This window comes from Aedes albopictus, chromosome 2 (assembly GCF_035046485.1).
Source record: "Aedes albopictus strain Foshan chromosome 2, AalbF5, whole genome shotgun sequence".
Classification (NCBI taxonomy): domain Eukaryota; kingdom Metazoa; phylum Arthropoda; class Insecta; order Diptera; family Culicidae; genus Aedes; species Aedes albopictus.
In genome coordinates, this window is record NC_085137.1 from 236,414,293 (window position 1) to 236,442,101 (window position 27,809).

At 36.4% G+C, this 27,809-nt stretch overlaps 1 protein-coding gene across 1 annotated transcript; it reads right to left on the reverse strand.

The window, feature by feature from the left end:
- Positions 1 to 142: 142 nt before the first annotated feature.
- On the reverse strand, positions 143 to 27,809 carry LOC109412013 (zinc finger protein pita; the record flags this gene model as incomplete). The annotated part of the gene is given in 6 exon segments (XM_062851383.1): positions 143 to 1,014; positions 1,263 to 1,813; positions 8,116 to 8,411; positions 8,470 to 9,303; positions 9,389 to 9,559; positions 27,627 to 27,809. Coding segments are annotated over 6 exon segments (2,826 nt in total), but the record flags the coding sequence as incomplete, so codon positions are not given.

A 27,809-nucleotide genomic window follows, 5' to 3' on the forward strand; every position in this document is an offset into this window, starting at 1 on the left:
GTGCATTTTTTTTAATTTTGACATAAACTGCCTGTAATTACATACATAACTGTCTCGTATGAATAGGAAACCCAGCAAAGATGAGACTGATATGCAACTGTAGGCAGTAAAGGATGTCATCGCACTAATTTTGAACGTGATATTTCATCAGAAAACTTTATTATTTGGAGGCGTAGTTCCCACAAACATTGAACCTTACAGTACGAACTTTTTCGCTTAATCTCTACTTCTTAGCCTTACCTTGTTTCAGTATCATGGTGTCGCCCTGCATCTCGATTTTACCATCGCGTGCCATAGCAGCAACTTCGGCTTTGGTCATCACCACTTTCTGAACTTTGACCATTTTGTCGCCGATCTTCATTTCGAATGTTTTGCTCTTCTTCATGGAAGAGCCCGGCTTGGGCACTGGTTTCAACACCGGTTTCGGCGTTGGCACTGTCGTGGAGGGTGAAGTTTTGGTACTGGTAGCTTCCACAGCTACTTTTTTAACCGGAGACGGTGACTTCGTGTCTTCTGCTGGCCGCTTGCTACTACTTCTGGTAGTGGCTTTCGTGGTCTCGATGGGTTTTATGGGGGTACTCTTAGCCAGAGGAGTCTGTGGAGGTTGCTTTGCATTCATGTAAGGAAGCAATTTCTTTTGTACCATAGCTGGTTTGGGTGTTGATGGAGATGGTGAAGTTTCCACTGCCGGAGTAGGATCAGCTTTCTTTTCATTTGTAGTAGCTGTGGCTGTAGGTGGCACAATTGGTCGCTTGACAACCATTCCTTTGGGAAGATTTTTCAGAACTTCTCCAACAGTTTTCGGTGCAGTAGCAGTCACTAGAGGCGTTACCGATTTCAGGATCGGTTGCAGTTTTTGCAGTGTTGATTTCTTGTTATCAACCGGTGAAGATTTTGTCACTTGCTTTTCTGGTGGTTTACTAACTGGTTCAAGTTTTTCGTCTTTTATCGTTATGTCATTTGATGCTCTCTCCATCTCGTCGTCCAATTCTTCTTCGTCGTAATACTCTTCGCCTTGACAAATAAAAGAAATAAAATAAAATTAAATAGAATTATTTGTGATTTATACAGTTTTTGAGGAAAAGATGATTAATAAATTTGTAAGTATAATAAAATAAAACGTATTCCTTGAATATAAAGAAACCTGTGACCAACTATTTCAAAACCAAACAATGTGCGAAATAAAAAAAAATGTATATGACCTGATACCGTCGTTCCAATGTTAAATAGGTAGGTATTAAATACGCAAAATTTCAAATTACCTTCACAAGCTTCTTCGTTATATTCCTCCTCCGTTCGCACTGGGATATCCGGCAGCACAATTTCACTCTTGAACACTTGATCTTTCTGGATAAATTTCTTCTCCTTCTCCTTTCCGTCCACAAAGGTTGTTATCGTTTGGCTTCCATCCTTCTCGATGGAAATCTCTTCGATTACGAATTGTTGCGCACTGTCCGACTCATCCGTAGTATTCTGAATCATTTCCGTGCGCTCCATGGCCAGAACGGCCAAATGTTCCTGCTGGCAGTGATCATCCAGCTTTTGCTCCGTCGTGAACAACAAATCACAATAATCGCATGCGAACTGAATTCCCTCCGAGTGCTCCTTGATGTGTTCCGTAACTTGTTCCAGGGTTTCAAAGCGCTCCCGACACAACGGGCATGTTAAACTTTGAGTTGCATGCTCAGCCGAATGGTAAATCAAATCGTCCTGGTTGTCAAACATAGCGGCACATTCGTTACACTTGTATGCACCTTTGCCGCCCTGATGCGAGCGGACGTGTCTCGTCAGATGATGGCTCAGCATGAAGGACCTGTCGGAACAGATTGTTTATCATTTTACAGGGTGGCCAAACAAAATCAAAATTGAAATTCCCGACTTTTTCCCGCATTGATTTTGAAATTTCCCGACTTTTTTTATGTGGAGCATGTGAAGCTTCTAAGTGGATCTGTAAAACTTACTGAAATATTTTCAATGTCATTGTGATGCTGTGACAGTTTTACAATATTTTGGAGACGTTAACATCGAAAGAAATTTACATGTAACATGTGCTCGAAATGTGTTTCTAATTCCGGATGTCCTGTAACGTAAACCTGTACTTGAAAATATTTATGTCGGAATTACCAAAAGATTATAAACTCTGTAAGAAATTCTTGATAAAGGTCCAATAAAAAAAAAACTAGTTGGCTAGCTGAAATACTCTTTGGTGAATTCTTTAAAGGAGTTTTTTACGTATTGTCGGGAATTCTGAAGATATGAAAGACAGAATTTTTGACGTAAGTCTGTTTTGATTCCTATAGCCAGAATTATGGCGTAAGTCTGTTTTGATTCCTATAGCCAGAATTATGGAAGTGTGTTCTGGTGAAATTCTTCGAGGAATTTGCTAACAAATTTCCTGGAAGAAGTTTATTGCAGAAATACTGAATAAATGTCTGTGATATTTTCTCGCATACTCTGCTGGTGGCAAATTAGGAAATCTATTCATGAATTGAGTAAACAAATAATTATTAAGAAAATTAAATTACGTGATATTAACAGGTTCGTATACAAACCACCAGTTTCAAAATTATCCGAAATTCATTAACCCTTTCCCGCCCATGGTGTCTGTAGAGCACCATAACTTTCAACCCTTGTATCTCTGAAACTAATGAAGTTTTTTGAATGTTTTTAATTGTAAATCATGATTTCACATGCAGGCCTGGTAGCGAGTCACTATTTAGTGACTTGGTCACTATTTTCGGGTCAGTCACTAAAAAGTCACTATTTTCATGACGTTTCAACTAGTCACTTTTTCTGTTGAAAAGTCACTATTTTCAACTATTTTTAATGTTTTGTGGCAAATGATAACCTAGTCAACGAGAAAAATATTATTCTTGTTACTGGAGACAGTAACAGTGCGAGTAAATGTATCAATCGCCCATGTAGAGTGACTGATTTTGATTCGTAGTATTGTTAGGTTAAGTTAGGTGTCTTTATCAGAGAGATTTCAATCTATTTGTTAAAGTGTTGTTGTTTGCATAATATTCATGGCTATATTATAAAGCATTATGTCCCATTGAAGTTTAGCCATTGAAGATAAAGCGATGAATATTTTTGAACTATTACCGAAACAAATAAAGGTGAAAAATCTGAATAAACTTGTAATGGCATCCTCAGAAATAAAAAATAGAGGATTTTTATTAAGTAAAATAAGAATTTTAGGAAATATTTGCCAGAACTCTTGAAGAAATTCTCGGCCGAATTAACGTTACAATTAACGATGTCAGCCTCAAAATATGCTCCTGTATGACCTCCATGACAATTTCTGCATTGCATGTGAAATTTTATCATTAGCAAAAGCTTTTGTCTGTATTTCTGTATGTATGATGTTATACAGCTTCCGCTCGATAACTGGGCTTTGTCGACAGTCCAGTAAGCGAACGCCGCTCGATAACTGGACTGAGCTTTCGGAGCCGGAGGCTATTGTTATATTTTGTTTTGTTTATCGATTTGTAAAATGTGAGGTTATATTTCGCTTATTTTTGACAGATAACTGCTTTTTAACTCGACTTTGCTCCAGTTATCGAGCGCCCAGTTAAAAAGCAGTCCAGTTAAAGAGCAGTCAGTTATCGAGCGGATGCTGTAGTTCAACGCCTGGAAAAATTTCTTGATAAAGTTCTTTGACGAATATGTCTGGAGGAGAAATCTTTGAAATTATATTTTCCAGTAATTTTCAAAAATTGTGCACTATTTTTGACAAGAGTTTTTCGGGAACATCGCCAAATACTGTTTTGACTATTTTGTTTTCACTTTTTTTTTGCTTTGTTTTTTGCTTACATTTATAAAGCTTATTGACAACAATAGCTATCAACACTTATTATTCCCTGAAGAAGTTGTTGTCATCAAAACGTCTGATAAAGGAGAAAACATGTCTGTTCGATTGCAGCTGGGGCATCCCAAACTTCCAAGATTTCTAGATACTTTAGTCACTAACTACTATGTAAACTGAATGACTTCCTCTGGAACTCCACGGAGAATTCGCTCAAAATAAGTGAAAAATTCTACCTCTAACTATTTTTGGAATCTCTTTATCAAATATGGGAGTTTTCGAAAAAGGTAGCAATTTTGTTTAAATTTTAATTAAATTTTCGTCATTCTCGTCAATAGTCCTTCAGAAATGTTTGAAATGCATACGTTAACAAATACTACAGGATTTCTATCACAGTTGTGTAACCAATTTCTGTTTAATTTCCACCTTATTGTAGTTTTAAGGAGTTCCTCGCAAATAATTTCAAAGAAATATGAGAAATTCTTATATAAATTTGCCCACAAATTGTCTATACATTTATCTACATATGCTTTCTAGATGATTTTCATTAAAACAAATCATGAAAATAATTCTCCCGGAATTTTAAAAGACATTACGTATCTGAAGCATAGTCATTCCCTGCCAGGAAAATCTATATAAAAAAAATCATTTCGCATATAAGATCCAAAGAAAATATCTGCAATAATTCTCATATAAATCTATTTAGGAATTTGTTCAATAAACCTCTGAGTATTCCATCTCGAATTCTTCAAGATAATATCAGCTTTAACTAAAAAAATACCAGTAGCTTGCACCAATGTTTCTCCATTGAGGTTCTACTGAAACCGACTAAAGAGAAGCTGTAAGTTCCAACAATCATTTTCAACGTTGACTTGATATCCATCTATTTCTGCACAACATCTACTAACAATTGCATACACATGCATATTTTTCATAATTTTTGGCGGAGAAGTTTTTCCTGAAAATGTTTATTATGCCGTACCCCAAGGTTTTCTGAATCAAGTTCGGCTCACAATTTTTGGCCGCTAATCATATATTTTTTTTTGCCAAAAGTCACTATTTAGTCACTTTTTTGCCATTTGTAAGTCACTATTTAGTCACTATTTTCGTGAACTTGGTCACTAAAATAACTATTTCAACCATCAGTCTTTGCTACCAGCCCTGCACATGTTGTTCTCTATCTAAAGGCATTACACTAAGTATGCGCATACAAATTCAATGTTTTTGTCAAAAAACTTTTTCACGAAAATCTACTTTTTCGACAAAAAAATAATGACAAACTTTGACGTCTCAATTAATGGCATAGTTATCCTCATGGGTTGAAATAAAAATAGTTCTCTAACAGATTTACTATTTATTTGTGTAGTCATACGTTGAAAAGAACTGAAATGTGCATTTAAACCCTTAATTTGATACAATATGAATGGTGCATATATGCACCACTGGGCACATGGCGTGCAAAAAATAAGCAATTTTCCAATGTAATCATTGTTTGCACACCATTCTAGAATTCTGGTGGCATTAAAGTTCGAGTTTTTGAGAACATTTTGTCTCGAATTGTAATGAATTTGTATAAAACTGGTTGGGAAAATGATTTTCTTGGATTGTCAAATGAAGCATCCTGTGATTTGACCATTTTTAACGAGAAAAATTATGAAATAAAGCTCTCCAAATGCCTGGTGGTGCTCCAGAGCACCACCTTATATTTGAGTTGTAATAGCCTTAAACGATAATTTTGGCATAGAAAATAAGATTTTGTTCTACCATTTTTAGCAAAAATAATAAAAACTATTTTTAAACACTAAAAGAAGTCATGGGCAGGATAGGGTTAAATTGCACATAGTTTAATATTTCGTATATAAAGGGTTTTTACAAGGACTCGCTGGCGATTTATGTCAATACTCTTGGAAGAAACTGGCTATAAATAAAAAGAAAATCGGGTTGAGTACTGTTCCTTTGAATTCCACTAAGAATTTGCATCCTTTGACAGATACGTATTTCGACCTCAACTGTAAGGTCGTCTTCAGTGTCTTGTACTTGACTCGACATACATTGAAAGATTTCATTAAAAAAATCTAGAGTTTCGGGGTAATGGCTTTTAGTCCGTTTCAATTCAAAACGGATTCTCATGTTTTCATCCAACGTTTCGGACACATTTATTGTGCCTTCTTCTTAGGAATTAACAAAGTCCCGTTTTATCGTTCAGGGCACAATGTGTCCGAAACGTCGGATGAAAACATGAGAATCCGTTTTGAATTGAAACAGACTGAAAGCCATTACCCGAATCAACATATCACAGTCGTATCTATAAGGAAATCTAGAGAATTATGTCTTCTGGTTATCAACTTGAAATTTTGCTTCCATTTTAATGTCATGATTTGTAAGGATTCTAGGTATTTATGTATTTATAAATTAATCCAGTAATTCTACAAATCTTTACGCAGAAAATACTTTAAGAGTTCCTCCCGCCATAAATTCATAATTCCATAAAAAATCCACCAGAAATTCTTCCGTGGCGACTGAATTTTCAATGTTTTAGTAATTATTCAAAAAAACAATAAAATAAAATGCCACTATGTTAGTATGATGACTTTGGTGATTGCAGAGAGCTTTTCTATTAAATCATTCTGAAATTTCTAGAAATAACGTTAAATACTTCTGCAAAGCAATAATATCAGGAAGTCATTCACTAGCAAATTAAGAAATAATTTTAAAGTTTCAATAAAAACATTAATTGTAATTTGTCTCAGCAATTATTTCGGCAAAAAATCTAACTATTACAAGGAAAAAATCTGGATAGAATCCTTAAAATTATGTCAATAATTTCTCCATGGTCTCAATCAGAAAATCCTTTTCAAAGTTCGTCAACATACAAAATTCCATCGACAAGAATTCTGTGATTACCAACAGAATTCCAGGGGTTTTCAACTAAAATTAATTTGCTTAGTTTTTCCTGGCAGTGGACAGTCGAAGCTCTACAAACTAAGTGATTCCTCGATTATACTCGAACTGTATTTCTCGACAAATAGCTTTGTTAAATATTCTGTAGACTTTCATACTCTTCTAGTTAAAATGATAGTATTTTTGCGCATGATTTTGATGATTTCTGGTTTACGTCATTATTAAGCTATGATTAGACGTGTGCGCCGAACATTCGGCGTAAAATCGGCGTGCATCGGCGTGGAGCTTCTCAAACAATTATGAACAAAGTAAACTACTTTCTAATGATTGGATTGCAACAAATGGACATCTAGCTATGTGCTGCTGCAGAAATTTTTTGGTTTTGATGATGGTAGCCTTTCTGAGAAGGGATACGCCGATCGGCGTGCGGTTTTCACGCCGCCGCCGCCGCCGTTTGCCACGCCGACACGCCGATGCTTCCTGGATCGGCTTCAAACAACATAACCATAAACTTTTTCCACCAGTGCATGGGTATAACCCCCCTTTACCTATCCCTGTTTAAAAAATATAGTATTTTTGATTCTTGTTGGCTTGGGGAGCCGCACGCCGATTCACGCCGATTTCTCATCGGCGCGGCGCGGCGCGGCGGCGCACACCTCTAGCTATGATAAACCAGTTATATAGGTCTGCTTCAGAGGAATGTTCTCCTCCATTTAGGAAATTTGTACCAAGTAACAGGCTAAAAATTTTCTAAGAAAATGTTGGAGAAGTCTCGCGTTACATTTGAAAAGGGCCTATCCCTAAAAGGTAAACAAATTGATTTTCATACCATTCTGTAGCATCTCCCAACAGTAACATGTTGTGCAAACATCACCCGCCTAATCGTTAATCTTATCAGAATAAACTCCACTTTCAAAACGGCCAATCATTGCTTTTTTTTCAATCATTCATAAGCTTGTAATTTAGGGTTTTTAGTCGTTCAAAACTTTATTTTGAAAAATTGTGATTTAAAATAGGGTCTAATAGTCGACTCAAGCATCCGGACAATCAAAACATGCCACCCGGATAATCTCTATCAAACAAGAAATCACTCGTAATTCTGAATCTAGGTAATACTCATCTGCATCATTTGTTTTTCTTTGAGATTCCTGCGTGAAACTTCAACTGTATAAGAATCTGGATTTAAAGTAAATCAAGTGCTAAAACTAGGTTTGGGCTTACAGTCTGGAGGCGCTATACATCATTTTGAAAATTCCCGATCATAAACAAAATTCCCGACTTATTCCCGCATATTTCCCGATGGATTTCAATTCCCGACTTTTTCCCGCATTTCCCGAGTCTGTGGCCACCCTGATTTTATGCGTAATGCTTGCTATTTATGAATGTGCTGTATCGCGAAAACTTACCTTAAACACATTCGACACGGATAGGGTCGAGCTCCAGCGTGAGCCGTCAGATGCCGCGCCAGTTTGCTAGCCGAAGCAAAACTCAAATCGCAGTGCTCGCAAGGGAAGGGAAGATTCGTCTCGTGGGTAACCTCGTGCCGTTCCAGACCCTGCTTGTAGGCAAAGGTCTTAGGGCATTTCTGACACTGGAAGGGTCGTTTCTTCTTGTGAAACTCCATGTGTTTCTGCAACTCTTCGTTGGATAGGAACGTCCGTTCGCAGTACATGCACAGGAACTTTGGCTGATCTTTGTGTATCTGCAAGAAACGAAATTATTCGAAATGTACTTCATGGACTGATGACTGATGCACAAACCTTCTGATGGCGAGTTAGAAGTGTGGATCGGGAGAAAGCCGCCTTACAGATTATGCAAACAAACGGTCGCTCGCCGGTGTGCGTAAGATTATGTTTGGACAAATCGTATTTGCTGAAAAAGCGCCTGTCGCACATCTCACACGGGTAGTTCCGTTCTCGGTTGTGATTTTGCTGATGAATTTCCAACAGCTGACGCAACGGGAATGTCCGCTCACATTCGGTGCAGGGATAAACGTGGGTTTCGACCGGGGGAGCCGTTTTCATCGGGTTAACCGGTTCCGGCGCCGGTTCCTGGGGAGATTCAATGCACACAATCTCCAGCGTCCCATCACTGGTTTGGACAATGTGCTCTTCCGTTTTGTTGGGTGGTTTCATGCTGTTCAAAATTACCGGAGCTTTACTCGCACTCCCCAGACTGCCGTTTATGATTTTCACAGGAGATCTCTTCTCCGGTAACGATTTTCCGGTGGCTGAAGCTTTTGTGGAATTAGTTTCACTACGCTTAGATGCTGGTGACGTTTTCTGTAAGAGATTTGCTTTGCTTATCGATTTTCCTTGTTTAATGTTCCGCAAATCTTCGATGCTCAACTTAACGATTTTTGGTTTAACGTCCTCCTCCACCTGTCCGATTTGCAGGCGTGTCTCATTAGGGGTGCCAGTGACTATGTATTGTTCCACAGAGGAGGCACTCGCTGTAGAAGGCGCTGCGTGATGTTCGACTGCTGATTTGGTAACAACGCGACCTATTTTAGTGGCATTTGAAGTTGAAGGGGACTTTTCCTGAACTGGAAGGTACCGAATTGATGGCTTAGGTGCGGCTTCCACCGAAAGGGTCTGTAATATATAGAGGAAATTTATACTTCTTGATCATTGGAAAGTAAATGATGCCTGAATTGAGTCTCCCGGACATGGCACGTACCTTGAAAAGATTAACAGGAACATGGAGCTTTTCCGGCCATACCCCCGTAATTGGATATGACTTCAGGAGGGTATCCGCCTTTTTGCAAATCTGTTTGAACCGATAGGAATGATCCATCAAATGGCGACAGTTATCGCAAATGGTGCTTGGCATGCCATCATCTTTATACACCTGAAATAAAACATGAATGAATGATAGTAGGGTTACAGTAATGTTCCGATTTTATCCGCGTGTCAATCCTTCATTTTTCATTCATTTGCTGTTACATTTGATAGCAAGTGTTACCCCTCTTCTGAATGCTGAAGACGCGTTTTGCAACGTTAAAAATATTGAAAACGCGTATAGATTTTGTAGAATATTTACACTAAACAGATTAAATTGCTGCGTAAGCCATGATTTTCTGCTTATTTGAAATGTTTCATGATTTTGCGAATGAAATAATCAAAGATTGCCTTGGTGATCGCGACGTTTGATCAGTTTACGCTGTTAAGTGAATCCTCCTAGTGTGTTATTTACAGTATGACCCATAAAAAAATGCGACAGTTTTCAAAGTCATCGTTCCCCTATCTCGAACTGATTAACCTTGCATGTATCTATTGGATAGTACAGTAGAGCCACCAATCTGATAATGGCAAAGGAACATAGACTGATTTCATGCACATACCTTTGGAAATATAGCGTTGAACATATGGATGTCGAAATCGTCTACGCGCCAGAGGCCGTTTTTAAGGATATAATTTTCTTTCAATGAACTACCTGCACCGGTTTCCGATATATTTCACCGCGAGAGGCGCTTCAAGTATATTGCAACTCTATAGGAAACTAATAGAAACTTTCTAATGTTCCACCAAATTCCAACAGATGGCGGCACGATAGCATAATCAAGTTTACAGTACTTGCACCAATCTAGGGAAAATTGCACTTTGTGAATTTTTACTTCTGATTAAAACTAAAACTATAATTTTAGTACGCCTTTCAGCCCATTGTTTTAAATTTCTATCATATTATAATGAAACCACAAAGAAACGAAGTGCATATACTTATTTTTGTTTAAAATGAGCATTTAAAATAATTAAATATTCTTCTTGTGCCAAAAAATGGTGCAGTACGGTAAACCTGCTGTGGGGAAATTTTTGACAGCTCATTTGCGTAAGTAAGAGCAAAACATAAACAAGAGTAGTGAAAGTGATCGCAGCCATCGCAGCTAAACAACGCAGGACCTAACAAATTATCGAGTAAAGTTAAAAAATCGCACTAATTTTGTCCTGAATTTCGTTTGAGTTCGCGGGTGATAACAGAGTGTCAGTCTGTAGCTGGAGAGCGTGCGGTGCGAGAAGGTATCTGCTGATGGTGCCCCGAAGGAATCAAGCAAGAACCACTAGTTTCCAGAGGAGGAGTGTAGGTAAGTCTTGTAGTACTGTCATGTTCGAAAACCAAATTTCATATATGAACTTGCATTATTTTAGATCGTACCTCCTGGATTCCAAATTGCAAGGAATATAAAAGAAAAATGGATCGGCCAACCAAAGAAATATTGAAAAATTTGATGGAACCATTCAAGTTCAAAAGCGTGAAGTGGCCGTGCAGTTATTTTACCAGGATCCGAAACTGATGCAGGAGTTTTCGACAACGTTTCACCAGTTTGGAATATAACCCGGAGGTAACCGATGCAATCTGTGACAACGTTGCGGAGGATGTGTTTCACACCGACTTTTTGTTCAGTCCTGGATACGCTAAGTTGGTCGAGTACATGTTTCGCAGTTCCGAAAACGTGATCCGCTGCCCTGGTTCATTCGACGACGATTGATGGAAGTCCGGCCGCTAATGGAAGCGTGTGAGCAAACAGAAGATTTTTGTTGAAATAGTTATGTAAGTGTTAGGTGAAAATAGTCAATACAAAATGCATTGTACAATTCAAAATCTGCGCTAACTATATCACATTCCTACATAAAGTACGTCACGCTTAAAGGGATTTGTGTTCAAGAGAGACGGATCAACCAATGGCTTTAAGTCTATAATATAACTAAATCAATTTCCAATTTTAGCGCACTTTTTGCATCATTTCTGCTGCCCGTTAAGGACTCTCGTTTTGTTAGTTCAGTTTACAGGCACCAAGAAGGTTACGAACAAAAAAAATAGTACATATTGCGTCACCTCACAGATTGGGAACAAGTCTTGGTGAACCAATATGGATACCTATTTTCCGGTAAAATGCAAAAGTGGCTTATAAACTATTTCAATTCTTCAAGGCAAAGAACATGTTTGAAAAACAAGAGAAGTAATGCAAAACCTTGCGACTTGTGAGAACTTGGTGAACCAGATTTGATTTTTTGTGATTAAACGCAAGAATCACTTATAATCTACTTCAAAGTTTTAGGAGAAACAATTTGATTAAAAAAGTAGTAATGCGTCACCTCGCTACTTGGGAGAACTTGGTGAACCAGATTTGATATTTTGTGATTAAACGCAAGAATCACTTATAATCTACTTCAAAGTTTTAGGAGAAACAATTTGATCAAAAAAAGTAGTAATGCGTCACCTCGCTACTTGGGAGAACTTGGTGAACCAGATTCATGACCAGATTTGATTTTTTGTGATTAAACACAAGAATCACTTATAATCTACTTCAAAGTTTTAGGAGAAACAATTTGATTAAAAAAGTAGTAATGCGTCACCTCGCTACTTGGGAGAACTTGGTGAACCAGATTTGATATTTTGTGAATAAACGCAAGAATCACTTATAATCTACTTCAAAGTTTTAGGAGAAACAATTTGATTAAAAAAGTAATAATGCGTCACCTCGCTACTTGGGAGAACTTGGTGAACCAGATTCATGACCAGATTTGATTTTTTGTGATTAAACACAAGAATCACTTATAATCTACTTCAAAGTTTTAGGAGAAACAATTTGATCAAAAAAAGTAGTAATGCGTCACCTCGCTACTTGGGAGAACTTGGTGAACCAGATTTGATATTTTGTGATTAAACGCAATAATCACTTATAATCTACCTCAAAGTTTTAGGAGAAACAATTTGATTAAAAAAGTAGTAATGCGTCACCTCGCGACTTTGGGGAGAACTTGGTGAACCAGATTTGATATTTTGTGATTAAACGCAAGAATCACTTATAATCTACTTCAAAGTTTTAGGAGAAACAATTTGATTAAAAAAGTAGTAATGCGTCACCTCGCTACTTGGGAGAACTTGGTGAACCAGATTCATGACCAGATTTGATATTTTGTGATTAAACGCAAGAATCACTTATAATCTACTTCAAAGTTTTAGGAGAAATAATTTGATCAAAAAAAGTAGTAATGCGTCACCTCGCTACTTGGGAGAACTTGGTGAACCAGATTCATGACCAGATTTGATTTTTTGTGATTAAACACAAGAATCACTTATAATCTACTTCAAAGTTTTAGGAGAAACAATTTGATTAAAAAAGTAGTAATGCGTCACCTCGCGACTTTGGGGAGAACTTGGTGAACCAGATTTGATATTTTGTGATTAAAAAACAATTGTGTGATTGTGAAACAATTTGATTAAAAAAGTAGTAATGCGTCACCTCGCGACTTTGGGGAGAACTTGGTGAACCAGATTTGATTTTTTGTGATTAAACACAAGAATCACTTATAATCTACTTCAAAGTTTTAGGAGAAACAATTTGATTAAAAAGTAGTAATGCGTCACCTCGCTACTTGGGAGAACTTGGTGAACCAGATTTGATATTTTGTGATTAAACGCAAGAATCACTTATAATCTACTTCAAAGTTTTAGGAGAAACAATTTGATTAAAAAAGTAGTAATGCGTCACCTCGCTACTTGGGAGAACTTGGTGAACCAGATTTGATATTTTGTGATTAAACGCAAGAATCACTTATAATCTACTTCAAAGTTTTAGGAGAAACAATTTGATTAAAAAAGTAGTAATGCGTCACCTCGCTACTTGGGAGAACTTGGTGAACCAGATTTGATATTTTGTGATTAAACGCAAGAATCACTTATAATCTACTTCAAAGTTTTAGCAGAAACAATTTGATTAAAAAAGTAGTAATGCGTCACCTCGCTACTTGGGAGAACTTGGTGAACCAGATTTGATATTTTGTGATTAAACGCAAGAATCACTTATAATCTACTTCAAAGTTTTAGCAGAAACAATTTGATTAAAAAAGTAGTAATGCGTCACCTCGCTACTTGGGAGAACTTGGTGAACCAGATTTGATATTTTGTGATTAAACGCAAGAATCACTTATAATCTACTTCAAAGTTTTAGGAGAAACAATTTGATTAAAAAAGTAGTAATGCGTCACCTCGCTACTTGGGAGAACTTGGTGAACCAGATTTGATATTTTGTGATTAAACGCAAGAATCACTTATAATCTACTTCAAAGTTTTAGGAGAAACAATTTGATTAAAAAAGTAATAATGCGTCACCTCGCTACTTGGGAGAACTTGGTGAACCAGATTTGATATTTTGTGATTAAACGCAAGAATCACTTATAATCTACTTCAAAGTTTTAGGAGAAACAATTTGATTAAAAAAGTAGTAATGCGTCACCTCGCTACTTGGGAGAACTTGGTGAACCAGATTTGATATTTTGTGATTAAACGCAAGAATCACTTATAATCTACTTCAAAGTTTTAGCAGAAACAATTTGATTAAAAAAGTAGTAATGCGTCACCTCGCTACTTGGGAGAACTTGGTGAACCAGATTTGATATTTTGTGATTAAACGCAAGAATCACTTATAATCTACTTCAAAGTTTTAGGAGAAACAATTTGATTAAAAAAGTAGTAATGCGTCACCTCGCTACTTGGGAGAACTTGGTGAACCAGATTTGATATTTTGTGATTAAACGCAAGAATCACTTATAATCTACTTCAAAGTTTTAGGAGAAACAATTTGATTAAAAAAGTAGTAATGCGTCACCTCGCGACTTTGGGGAGAACTTGGTGAACCAGATTTGATATTTTGTGATTAAACGCAAGAATCACTTATAATCTACTTCAAAGTTTTAGGAGAAACAATTTGATTAAAAAAGTAGTAATGCGTCACCTCGCGACTTTGGGGAGAACTTGGTGAACCAGATTTGATATTTTGTGATTAAACGCAAGAATCACTTATAATCTACCTCAAAGTTTCAGGAGAAACAATTTGATTAAAAAAGTAGTAATGCGTCACCTCGCGACTTTGGGGAGAACTTGGTGAACCAGATTTGATATTTTGTGATTAAACGCAAGAATCACTTATAATCTACTTCAAAGTTTTAGCAGAAACAATTTGATTAAAAAAGTAGTAATGCGTCACCTCGCTACTTGGGAGAACTTGGTGAACCAGATTTGATATTTTGTGATTAAACGCAAGAATCACTTATAATCTACTTCAAAGTTTTAGGAGAAACAATTTGATTAAAAAAGTAGTAATGCGTCACCTCGCTACTTGGGAGAACTTGGTGAACCAGATTTGATATTTTGTGATTAAACGCAAGAATCACTTATAATCTACTTCAAAGTTTTAGGAGAAACAATTTGATTAAAAAAGTAGTAATGCGTCACCTCGCGACTTTGGGGAGAACTTGGTGAACCAGATTTGATATTTTGTGATTAAACGCAAGAATCACTTATAATCTACTTCAAAGTTTTAGGAGAAACAATTTGATTAAAAAAGTAGTAATGCGTCACCTCGCGACTTTGGGGAGAACTTGGTGAACCAGATTTGATATTTTGTGATTAAACGCAAGAATCACTTATAATCTACTTCAAAGTTTTAGGAGAAACAATTTGATTAAAAAAGTAGTAATGCGTCACCGCGCGACTTTGGGGAAAACTTGGTGAACCAGATTTGATTTTTGGTGATTAAACGCAAGAATCACTTATTATTTATTTTAAAGTTGTAGGAGAAAAAATAGTTTTAAAACAGTAGACATTTATGAATCACATAGGTATAAACTGTTAGACTATCAACTTAAGAAGACATGGTGAACCTACCTTTGGGTTTTCGGATTTTTTTTATAGAGTACAACAGAACACCCCCACCCCATGGTTTTTTTTATTGCTTATAAAATTCATAATTATAACAGTTAAAAGATTTTTTCGTACTAGTTCAACGCTGTAGGTGGCCAGGATGAGGATGTCAATGATAGTGTTCGCCATGTGGGTAGATTGATAACTGAAAATAAAAATATTGAACAGCCACGATTGCCAGACGAAATTGAAAGAAATTGAAAAAATAGTAAACTTTTAAACGAAACCGTGTTTCCAACGGTTCTTCAGCCAAATATAGTTTGTATTTTTCATCTATCCTAACAATATAGGTAGACGAACTGAAGGGTTTGAATTAGCCGTTAATGGCTGGATTCCACTTTGAGAGTACTGTGCAGAAAGAAAAGGCAAGTAATGGTCAATATGATTGACAGTTTGTTTGGCTACTGTTGTCTTCGCTTCCGCGAGTTTATTGTATCTTTAGCATCTATAATCCTAACAGATCGTTTGTATTTTTATTTCTGTTTGAAGTACAGGGGATGGCCAAAATGTTTGGGATAGGCAACTTTTTTTCTCCCACAAAAAAAAATCAACATGCTGTAACTTTTCATATAGTGCATCAAAAAATCTCAAATTTTGACTGTTTGTCAACCTATTATATGTGCGTCATTGCTACAAATTTGGGTTCGATTGATTAACTTTTAGCGAAGTTGGAACCGTTTGGGTAAAACACTATTATTTAGACAACTAATTTTTGAACTGTCATATCTCGGAAACCAGTGAACCGAATTGAATGAATTTTTTAACGTTTATCAACAATATATTGATACTTAATACGACTTTATAAAATGTAATATTTTCTTACGGTGAATTAAGTTATACTGGATTGAAATTTTTACCCATATAGAGGAAAATAAGTCAAATTTACAATACCACACAAAAACTACTAAATGTGTTCTTCCTTTAATCTAAATAGGCTCTAATATATCTGATTAGAGATAACTTGAGAACAGAAGTGGAAAATCTTTGGATATTAACACTAAAATTTATTGACATTAATGTAAAAAAATTACATTTTTTCGAGAAAAATCCAAAAAGTGTCAATCCATGATAACTTTTTTCAAAGTTTTAAAAGTACCTATGTTTTAATAGTTTGTGAAGCATTTACATATTGTTAGTGTACGTTCAAAATTTCATTCAATTCGGTTCACTGGTTTCCGAGATATGACAGCTCAAAAATGAGTTGTTTGAAAAAAAGTGTTTTACCCTAACGGTTCTTACTTTGCGAAATATTAATCAATCGAGCCCAAATTTGTACCAATGATGCACACATAATAGGTTGACAAACAGTCAAAATTTGAGATTTTTTGATGCGCTCTATGAAAAGTTATTGCTTGTTGAACTTTTTTGTGAGAGAAAAAAAAGTTGCCTATCCCAAACATTTTGGCCATCCCCTGTATGTTCACTACCACTACCAGGTGAGCGCTTGACGAAGCACAACGCAAATCCTGGAAGGATTCCTGGATTCCTGAACGAATCCGGAATGAATCCTTGCAAGAATACCTGAAGGAATCCAGGGAAACCCTAGAAGAATCCCTAACTAGTTTACTAAGTACACGCACCATGAAAAATGCACGCCTGTGATATACACCGTGAGTGTGGCGTCGCTGCAGGTAGTCGAAGACGCGACTGCTCGAGGGTTAAGGAATCTCTGGTGAAACTCTTGGGTAAATCCCTGGAAGAATACCTGAACGAACTTCTGAAGGAATCCATGCAAGAATCCTAATCAATTTTCTGCGAAAATCCATGAATGAAATCCAGGAGGAACCCCTGATGGAATTCTTTTAAAGTACTCCTGGATTAAGCCCTGTAAGAAATCTAGAAGGAAAGAACTACTGAAGGAACTCCAAAAGAAATCTCTAAAGGAACTCCTGAAGAAATTCCCAAATGAACTCCTAGAAGAATCCCTACACGAACTTCTGTGAATATCCCTAATGGGACTTGTGCAGGAATCCCTGAAGCAACTCCAGGAGGAATCATTGCAGGAATTCCTGACGGAATCGCTGAAGGGACTTCTACAAGGATTCCCTAATGGGACTCCCCGATAAATCACTGAAGGAACTCCTGGACTAAACCTTGAAAAAACCCCTGAAGTGATCTCTGAAGAAACTCCTGGGTAAATTTCTGAAGGGCCTTCTGGAGGAATCCCCGAAGTAACTCGTGGGAGAATTCCTGATGCAATTTCTGAAGATTTTCATAAAAACACTGTAGGAATTGTGGAAGAATCTCTGAAGGAACTCCTAGACGAATCCCTAGAAATTTCTGCAAAAATCCATGAATGAACTTCAGGAGGATTCCCTGAAGGAGGATCTTAGAAGGAATTATAAAAAGAAATCCTTGAGAGTAGAATGACTGGAAAGAATTTTTTTTTTTTTTATCTGTATTAACGAGATTTTTAGCCCTAGGCTAGTTCATCTCGGGACCCACACTTTACTTCCCTTCCGAAGGAAGAACTCACATTTTGCGAGTTTGTCGGGAGTGGGATTCGATCCCAGGTCCTCAGCGTGATAGTCAAGTGTTCTAACCATCACACCAGGTCCGCTCCACACTGGAAAGAAGAGTGGCGTCAATGTCAAAATTAGAACAGCGATTATCTGTTAAAACCATACAAATTCCCGTTCTAAACGAGCCGGAAACCTGTCAAAATTGGAACATAATGCCACCCTCCCCTCCCAGTCACTCTACTCGAAAGAAATCTTGGAAGGATCTCTGCTGGAACTACCAGCGGAATTCTTGAATAAACTCCTGCAGGAATCTCCGAATCAATTCCTAAAAAAAAACCAAAAGAATGCCACAAAGAACTCCTGGAAGAGTCCTTGGAAAAAACAGATTGATCGGATGATTTTCCAATCGTAATAGTCATAAACTGATTAGTTTCTTCAAATGCCGTGAAAGAATGAGCCTTTGCACGAATCTGGCCTAGTGCTCACTCCCACAGAAAACATGAAAGCAGCGCTCACAGTAAAAGTCAAATTTGACTTTTACTGTGCGCACTGTTTTCAAATGTTCTGTGGGAGTGAGCAGGACAAGGCAAATTCGTGCAGAGGCTCATACAGAGTAATTTGATTTGTATTCATAGAGTTATCTTGGATCAATTCTTGCCCCACCTTCATTTCCGAATTCCTACCTTGATGCTGCTGTGTTTTTTCACCGATGTTTGAGCAGACACCTTTCTGGAATTTGAACAAAGGTGCGCTCCACCTGGACATCCTATATCAGCACAACGCCGTAGGAAGTTTGCGTCGTTCCGCCTAACCATTCATATGGCACCGCAACTGCAATCAATCTGCACGACAGGTCAGGCTCGGGTGATTTCCAACAAACGTTTAACCACCAAGGACCACTCCCGGCTCGAGCAGATGTAAACAAAGCTCCTCCGCCTTCGTTATTCTACAAAAAAAAAAAAATAGACAAAAAATACGGACAAAGCCGAAATGAAGCTTTGTTTACAAATGGAAATCCAAATCTATCTGGATTTTTCAATCATTTATCCAAGTACAATACAAACCTATTGCAAATTGTAGCTCCAGCAGCCATTTCTCCGCGGACGATGAACACCGGTGTTCCGGAACGCACCGTTTTTGTCACCTAATTCTTTTTTACTTTTCCGTTCCTCCGACTGCCGTTCCAAATTTTGCTTCCTTTTTGTTTGCATTTGACAGATGATAAACATAACTCCATGTATATTCGTGACGTCATATTTTGCCATGTATAGGAAGAGGAAGAGAACCCAATATCGAGGCAGAAGTTTTCGGTCGAAAAAATGTATGGGAATTTGAACATTTTTTTAAATATTTCAATTATTATGAAATTTTGGCAAAAAATATTTGGTAACGCAGATTGCTATTATTATAACCTACATCCTGTACCAAATATTTTTTCCGACAAAAGGTTTTATTAGTGTAAAAACTCATTTTTGTTATTTTCTTCATACATTTTCAAAGGTGAAATACTCCTGCTCACTAGCGCCATCTGTTGCAATTTCCGCCAAAGCTGGTAGTCCATTGCTTTCAATCACATTCAATCAAATTTTATTTTCAAAATAGTACTTTCATGGCTGGATAAGGTCTTCAGGAGTTCGTTGATTCGTCGGATAAGAACGAAAAAAATATTAACTTATAAAATAAGAGACATTTTCTGAAAATTGAATTATTTGACAAATGATAATTTTTAGAAAATATTATGTTTTAAGCATGAAATTGTTTTTAAGTACTTAGTATTTGTACCTATTATAAATGTAGGTTTATATGCCTTCATCGACAAAAAAAATGTTTTGAAAAATATTCAAACAGTATTAATTTTTTTATTAATTTATCTTAAATACGGTTTTTAATATGTAGCACCTTTTTTAGTTTTGTTTCCTAAACATTTGAAATTATTTTTAAAATATTTTTCAATCATGGGCGTATTAAAGAGTACATATTTCTTCATGGTTTCCATGTGTTGAAAAGTTTTTATCTTAGTTCATTATGCTCTGAAAATTAGAGGAAAACTTGATTTTATTTAGAAATTATTAACAATTATAAGGTATCCCATATACGTAACCAATGAATATTTTGACAACAAATTCAGAGATCCTGTATGACAATGACCTCCTTATTGTATCCTAATCCAAAAAAGTTTAATTCATTAGGATTATTTCATTAAAAATCATGAAATACCGCAAAAAAATGGAATGTCGCATTTTTTATGGGTCATACTGTATACAGCAAATTACAAAGTTTTAGGTTTCTGAAATCAGTATTCAATTTAATTCAATATATTTTATTTCAATTCTTATCCTATTACATTTCGTTGCATTTAGTTAAACACTGAGATGGATTGTCCTGACAACAGTGATGTGAGCTAATTTTTGGGTTTTTGAAACTAAAGTCTTTTTTATGTAATTATTCTTAACCCTTTATAAGCATAGGCGAAACTACCGGGGGTGCCGGGGTTGCCAGGCACCCCCTATAATTTGAATACATTGCTGGTGAGATATGGGGCGATGAATGATGAATGGATGAACTAATGAATATTTATTTGTAGTGCACCCCCTAGCAAAAAATCGTAGTTTCGTCCATGTTTATAAGGCCTAGAAAACTAGAAGAGTTGTCAACGCATACTATTGCTTCATAAGAGAAAAATCTATTTTGGATTTTCCGACTGTTCAGAATATGGAGTTGTCCATAATATGGTGCTCGCACGGTACATGTACAAAAGGATTTTTGTTTGAAAGAAACTCTCAAAAATCTAGGTGGCAACTAGATGCCACTGCCCGTTTAACAGCTGCGGAAGTGTTCATATAACCACAAAGCTCAGAAGTTGGCTTTGTTCCCGTGAGAACGTTACTCAAAGAAAAAGAAAAAGAAATATGTTATGTTTGATTCATTTTCTTTTATTCGCGGAATAGAAACATATTCTGCATTTGGACGCTTTAAATGGTCTTCCAACATAGGTTTGCTCTTTCAGCCTGGAACGCATGTGTTTGAGTTAAATTATTCTATTGAATTTCTTTAATTGTTATAGTAATGGTTAAGCACGCTTCAATGTTACTTTCGTACCTCATCGCCCACCCGATGCAATTACAGAAGCTTGTGTAGACGAAAATCAATTAACTTAGGGAAGGGAGTTTCAAAATGGCACACGAATGTTTCATAGTGTAAAAGTCATCTTTTACATTGTGTTTGAACGCTTCGAACGATCTTCTCATATAGGTTCAAGATGTAGTATATCGAGTACTTTTAAGTGCTATAATAATGGCTAAGCACGCTGTAATGTTACTTTTGTATCTCATCACCCAATAAATGCAACTACATTAGTGGGCTAATAACACTTAGCGTGCTTAGGCACGGTTCCATCATGCCGCTTATAGTGTTGCCACATATAATGCTTAGTCTGCTAAACCCAGTTATCTGGCTGTGGGGCATGGGAGCCAAAGCTTCAACCATTAGTGCAACTTGACATTACTCGATTTACAACATGAATGATCCAAATATTTGATAACTGTTCGGTCTGTGTCCCTAAAATGCTGCTTAAAATATACAAGCTTCTAGTCCAAATGAATAGTTACCCGAGCAAACTCCAACAACATAGTGATAGCAAACCCAAAACACGATTTGTAATCAGCAGCAAATTGGTATCACATTTTGATATCGGTTTATCTTGATTATATTTGATTTCAAATTTTGATTTCGTTTTGTTGTCACTTCAAATAATCATAAATATTAAATTGTTTAAATAATTTCAAAACTTCTAGGCATTCTAGTATAATTCATTTAATCATACATCATTTGTACAATTATCCTATTGCATTTAGATTTCCATATTAATCGCAAAAACTCTACATTTAAAGATTTTTTTTTTCATTTTTTGCACTGATTTCAAAAACAGTTATCAATTTGCTATCACTGATGGCAGGAGCTGTTTTCAACTTGCTGTTACGGGAACATTTTTCTGCTCTCATTTTTGATGTTTTAACCGTTAAAACGGCCAAAACGACAACAACCTGAGTTATCAAAATTTGCAATATCACAACATCAAAACTAGTTTTCAATTTGCTATCAGACTTTACTCGGGTATAGTTCAGTTCGCTTTGTTTAAGAGTTTTTCATGCAGTCAAGAACAAAAGCAGAAAGCACAAATACGTCTAACCCAAATCTAACCCTGCCTTCTTTTGTACCTAAACTATTCAAAAACATTAGAATTTTTTGTTTCACCATAGAAAACAATTGAATCTAATGTGCGACCTGTAATAACATCAGTACTCGAAGCGATACGTTTACCGTGGATTTCACTGTTTGAAACAATTCGAAAACATAAGAATCTTCTGTACAGTCATACCTCGATATAACGTAACTGCAATTTTATTTTCGTTACGTTATATCGAAGTTACGTTATATCGAAGCAAAAATTTTTTTTCACGAATTTCGATTTCAAATCATATTTTGGAAAGAAAATAACCAAAAAGATTATGTATATCACCCAACAGTGATTTCCAGCCTTTCTTATATATATTTCATTCATCATTGAATTTCATATATTTGTGCTCATTCTGCGAATGGAGTGACGTGAGAAAAGTCGGAGTCGTATATCGAGATGAAGAATCCACTCTCGAATGAAGTGACTCGCCGTGTAAATCAAATGGAGAGTCACCTCATTCGAGTCGAGATTTCTCACCTCGATATACGACTCCGACTTTTCTCACGTCACTCCATTCGCAGAATGAGCACAATTTTTAAAAGTTTGTAAGATCATACATAAGTCGAATACTTATCATGTCTCTTTATATTTTACTATTTAAGCCAATGTCACATAAATCAATATTCTTCTCCTTTTTTGCATCTAGAACTGGTCAAACGTCAAGCGTTATCTGTTGGTGTGATTATAAGTAAGAAATCTATGTGACGCAGGCAAAATTATAATCCAATGATACCTCCACGAATTCCTCACGGGATTTCTCTAGAAATAATTCAGGAATTCACCCAGAAGTTCCTGGTTGAGTGCCTCATGAAACACCTCATGTGATTCATCCTGAAGTTTTCTAATGATATTTATCCAAGGATTCTTGATTCCTCCATGAATTCTTAATGAGTTTTATATCTGCTATGAATATGATATTTTTAGGAACGCCTGCTTTAATTGCTCCAGATGTTCTTATTATGATTCCTTCACGAATTTTCCCTGTGGTTTCTCAAGGGATTTCTGTAGGATTCCCCAAAAAGATTTGCTTTTCAAGATTTATTTTGTCCAAGATTTTTGCAAGGTTTAATTCTGCCGTTATTCTTAAAATTTCTACTAGGATTTCTCCAGTCACTCCTGCAAGGATCCTCCAAAAAGTTCCAATATTTCAACTATTCCTGTTCGAAGAGTCCCAAGTAACACATTTGTCGCAGATGACTCACGGCGGCGCAGGTTTTGTTGCGCAGGAGTCACTGTGACTTACTTCTAACAAATTAATTCTTACTTGCTAAAAGTAAATCGCAGTGACTTCTACGTCATGAAAGCCTGTGCCTGTGCCGCTGTGACTTTTCGATGACAAGTGTGTTACTTGAGGTATTTGCCAAGATTCACCCAGGTATTCTTGCTGCAACTCATCCAGCACAATTTGACGGAGTTTCCAAAAGATTTCCTCTTCAGATTCCGCAAAAAAAAATCTGTGATTTCTCCAGAAGTTTCTCCAGAGATTCTTTGGAAATTTTTTTTCTGGGATGCAGAAGAATTATTTATTTGTCGTCAATCATTTTATGAAATCATAAAAAATATTGTAAGGATATCTCCAAGAATAACGGATAGAATTCCACTAGAAACTTCTTCAAAGATTCCTCCAGATGTTCCTTATTTGATTTTTCCAGGAGTTCTTCCTGGAATGCATCCAGGATTTTTTTTAACTACTTCAGGAATTCAACCTGAGTTTTTTTCATGGATTCTCACTGTGACCCTTCTTGAAAATCCAACTAGGATTCCACCAGTGCACGAATTCCTCCAGAAGTTCCTGCTGAGATTTATACAGAAGTTCCTTATGTAATTTAAGACTTCTCCTGAATGTTACCAGAAATAACTGTGTTTATTCCACCATTTATTCAGGAATGTCTTTAGGAATTACTTCAAGAGTTCTTCTGAGGATTTCTCCAGTGATTTCTCAAGAAGTTCCTCCAGGGATTTATCAGAGAATTTCTCTAGTGACTTTTTGCAAAATTTACTCTAAGACAAAGCGGACCGTTACTGACGTTCTTACACCCAGTATCACACGAAATCTAGTTCACTTCCAATGCTGTCTACTGTCATCTCGTTTGGAGTTTAAAGGCTATGTTCCAGTAGGGATATAATGTCAATAATGAGTAGAAGATGTAATGTTTGTTCTGTGAAGAGCTATATAACATTTCTCATCAATTGTGACACCGAAAACTCTTATAAAACTTTGAAATTGGTCGTATAACACATAACTTGATAGCAGGCTTGGTTCCGGGAGGGGTGTAATATCATATAGAAAATTTTGCAAATCACTCTAATTATTTAAACAGTGAAAAGTTGGAACCAAAAAAAAAGTTACGTTATATCGAGGTAAAAGTTACGTTATATCGAGTTACGTTATATCGAGGTTACGTTGTATCGAGGTTACGTTATATCGAGGTATGACTGTATCACAATAGAAAACTGAACCGAAACCATTGAATTCAATGTAAAAGCAATACAAACCAGCATGTACTGTTTCACAATAGAAAACAATTCCAAAACAATTGAATCAAATTTGGATCCAGTAATAAAATCACTGCTGAAAACAATACGTTTACCGTACATTTCACTGTTTAATACAATATGAAAACATAAGAATCTTCTGTATCACAATAGAAAACAATTTCCAAACCATTGCACCAAACGTGGAACCAGTAATAAAATCACTGCTCAAAACCTGAGACGAGACTCGCGAAGACTTTTTCTCCAGTTTGATGTTTTTTCTTCCTCCTATCTGTGTTGTCATTATGTTTTGGGCTGGTGGTTCAAACACGTACGTGAACGCTTCACCTCACATGCCGTGTGACTGAATCCCATTCACACACAAAATCATGTTGAAATTTTGCATCGCCAACAATCGGCAAGCAAAGTAATCATTGGAATGTTTTGTTTTCAATTTATTTTTGACAGTACAGGAGACGAAACTGTTGCTCGAAGTGAATTTTGGCTTCAGAATTTATTTCGGATAGCAATACTTTTCTCGTTTTAGGTAACGTTATAAAACGGGCTACAACTGACAGCTCAGTTGAGCTACACTTGACGTTGCTTTTTTTCCTCTTCGCGAGTCTCGTCTCAGCTCAAAACAATACGTTTACCGTACATTTCACTGTTTGCAACAATTCGAAAACATAAGAATCCTTTGTATCACAATAGAAAACCATTCCCAAACCATTGAATTCAATGTAAAATCACAGTTCAAACAAGAATGTTCTTGGCATATTTAACTGTTCAAAACAATACAAATACATAAAAATGTACGGTATATTTCATTCCACGTATCGGCATTAACAACATTTCATTAACATTAGAATTTTCTGTTTTGCGAAAAAAGTTGTATGGAAAAAACTCTTTATGCAATTCAGTATCATAATTTACATTTTATATAACTCATTTTCGTATCATAATGGCCAATTTTTTCCGAACTGGCTCATTGTGCAACTGAAATGAGTTGCATAATGAAAAATAGTTGTATAATGTTCATAATGCAACTCATTTGAGTTGCATTATGAACATTATGCAACTCAAATGGGTTACATTATGAAAAAAATCATTGCATAAAATTTTGTATGGAACTCGTTGCAAAACTCGATTTTTTTCAGCACTCTTCGTATATATCCAACTCGGCAAGCCTCGTTGGATAAATGTACGACTCGTGCTGAAAAAATCAACTTTTTGCAACTCGTTACATAAATAACTATTTTTTTTTTTGTATTGTTACGATACTTAACAACCTATACAATTCAATGTGAAATGCTCATTCACATTTGATTCTATTGTTAGAAACATTTAATTCTATTGTTATTTTAACATTGAATTCTATTGTAAGAGCATTATTTTCAATGGTTCTGTTACATTAGAATCCTATGTTTTTTTATTGTATTTTTTATCCGGGTAGTGGCCCAAGTGCAAAAATCCTATCAGTTTAGACCGTATTAACGAGCCTGGATAAAACACAGAGGAGAAACGTCAAAATTGGAACAGTCGATCTAGTGTCATCCTCATAGTTCCAATCGAGCAGGAGACCTGTCAAAACGACAAGGATTCTCCACTTTGGTATAGGGTAAAAAATATAATTTGGACATGTATGTAATTTGGACAGGCACGGCAAGTCTTGTTCCGGAGAGCTTATAAAAGTAGATACTTCTCAATATCGATTATTGGATCAAGTAGACCCTATTCTGATGACTTACGGTGAAAATACGCTTAACAATTAAGAATTTACTTCAAAATTATCGAAAATGTAAACTATTTCACTAAAACCCCTCAAATGCAGAGGTATGCAAGACGACATACACTTCGCAGTCACATGCAATATTCGCCTCAAAATCGTTGAATTACTAATTGTAAGAAATTTAAAAGCCTTATTGCAATAAAAATGTTCAATAAAGAAGCATTAGGCAGCCAATCTCCTAACATTCATCTAGAACGCTTAAAATAGGTGGTGTCCAAAATACATTAGTTTTCTACTGTAAATATATTTTGGTCATCTGACGAACTACATGGGGATGCTGTACAATGTACAATTGCATACTTGGAGGCGTATTCTGTGGGTCTGGCGATATTTCCTCGATTTTAACAAAAACTGTAATATGTAGTTATCAAAATAGATGCCTGTTAAGCAGAGAAATTTGATTGTTCGTAAGAAAATATTTGTTAATTTATGCTACTTCCATGATTTAGCATTATTCATGGCTAAACATTGAGATAATTGCCCTGTCCAAATTATATATACCTGAGGGTGTCCAAAACATATATTCGGTGTCCAAAATGCAATTCTAACAGGCGATTGCAAATTGTGGTTTTCTCAGCTTAAAATGCTTTCGTTGAGGTTTTTGTCACCAGGAACGCAAAGTACCTACAGTCATATTATAAGCGTATTAGTAACTTTGCGAAATAATCAGTTACTTTCTAAGGAAGCTAGGGGATGATTTTTCCAACGTTGTCTTCAGCCTGTCCAAAATACATGAATTACCCTACTCGAGACCCTTTAGGCCGTATAATATTCTTAACATCATCCAAAATATTTTAAGGCTTAAACTGATGAGATTTTCACACTTGGGCCAGAGCGCTGGAAATTCAATTTATTCATTTTTGAGTTGTCCCATTTTAGCTCTAAAATGACTAAATTTTCTAACCGTGAAACGGAAACGTGTTGCATTTGTTGTCTACTGTAATCACAAGTAAAATTTTTTAGGAGTGTTTGTTATGTTAAGCAAAGCAAAAATTAAAACCCGGCTCCGCCAGAAAACTTCGAACACCGCCATCTTGGACACACATTCCTCAATAAATTTAGCGCTTATTTTTACCTCCCTGATGCGCTACGCGTATCAGGGGAACTATAGGCTCAGCAAAGACTCTCGAACTATTGTCGCGATTTGCTTCAAAATTTAGTGCAGCTTCCTCTCGAAATCGAAGGCCGCCAAAATAAACATTCGTTTACCATGATTTATTAAAATACTAAAAGATCAGCTAGAGAACCTACCTCAATCGAAACACAGGCCATTATCTGCAGCGTCAGGGGCGTCGTAGTTTTGGCTGTTTTGCTACCGCCGGCCCCGGTCGGAGTAATGCTAGCGAAGATGTCGCTCAGCGGTTCCTCCTGGCTCAAGCAGAACCGGCAAATCCGCTTGGTTTTCAACTCTTCGGAGAGTTGCTCTTCGCTGCA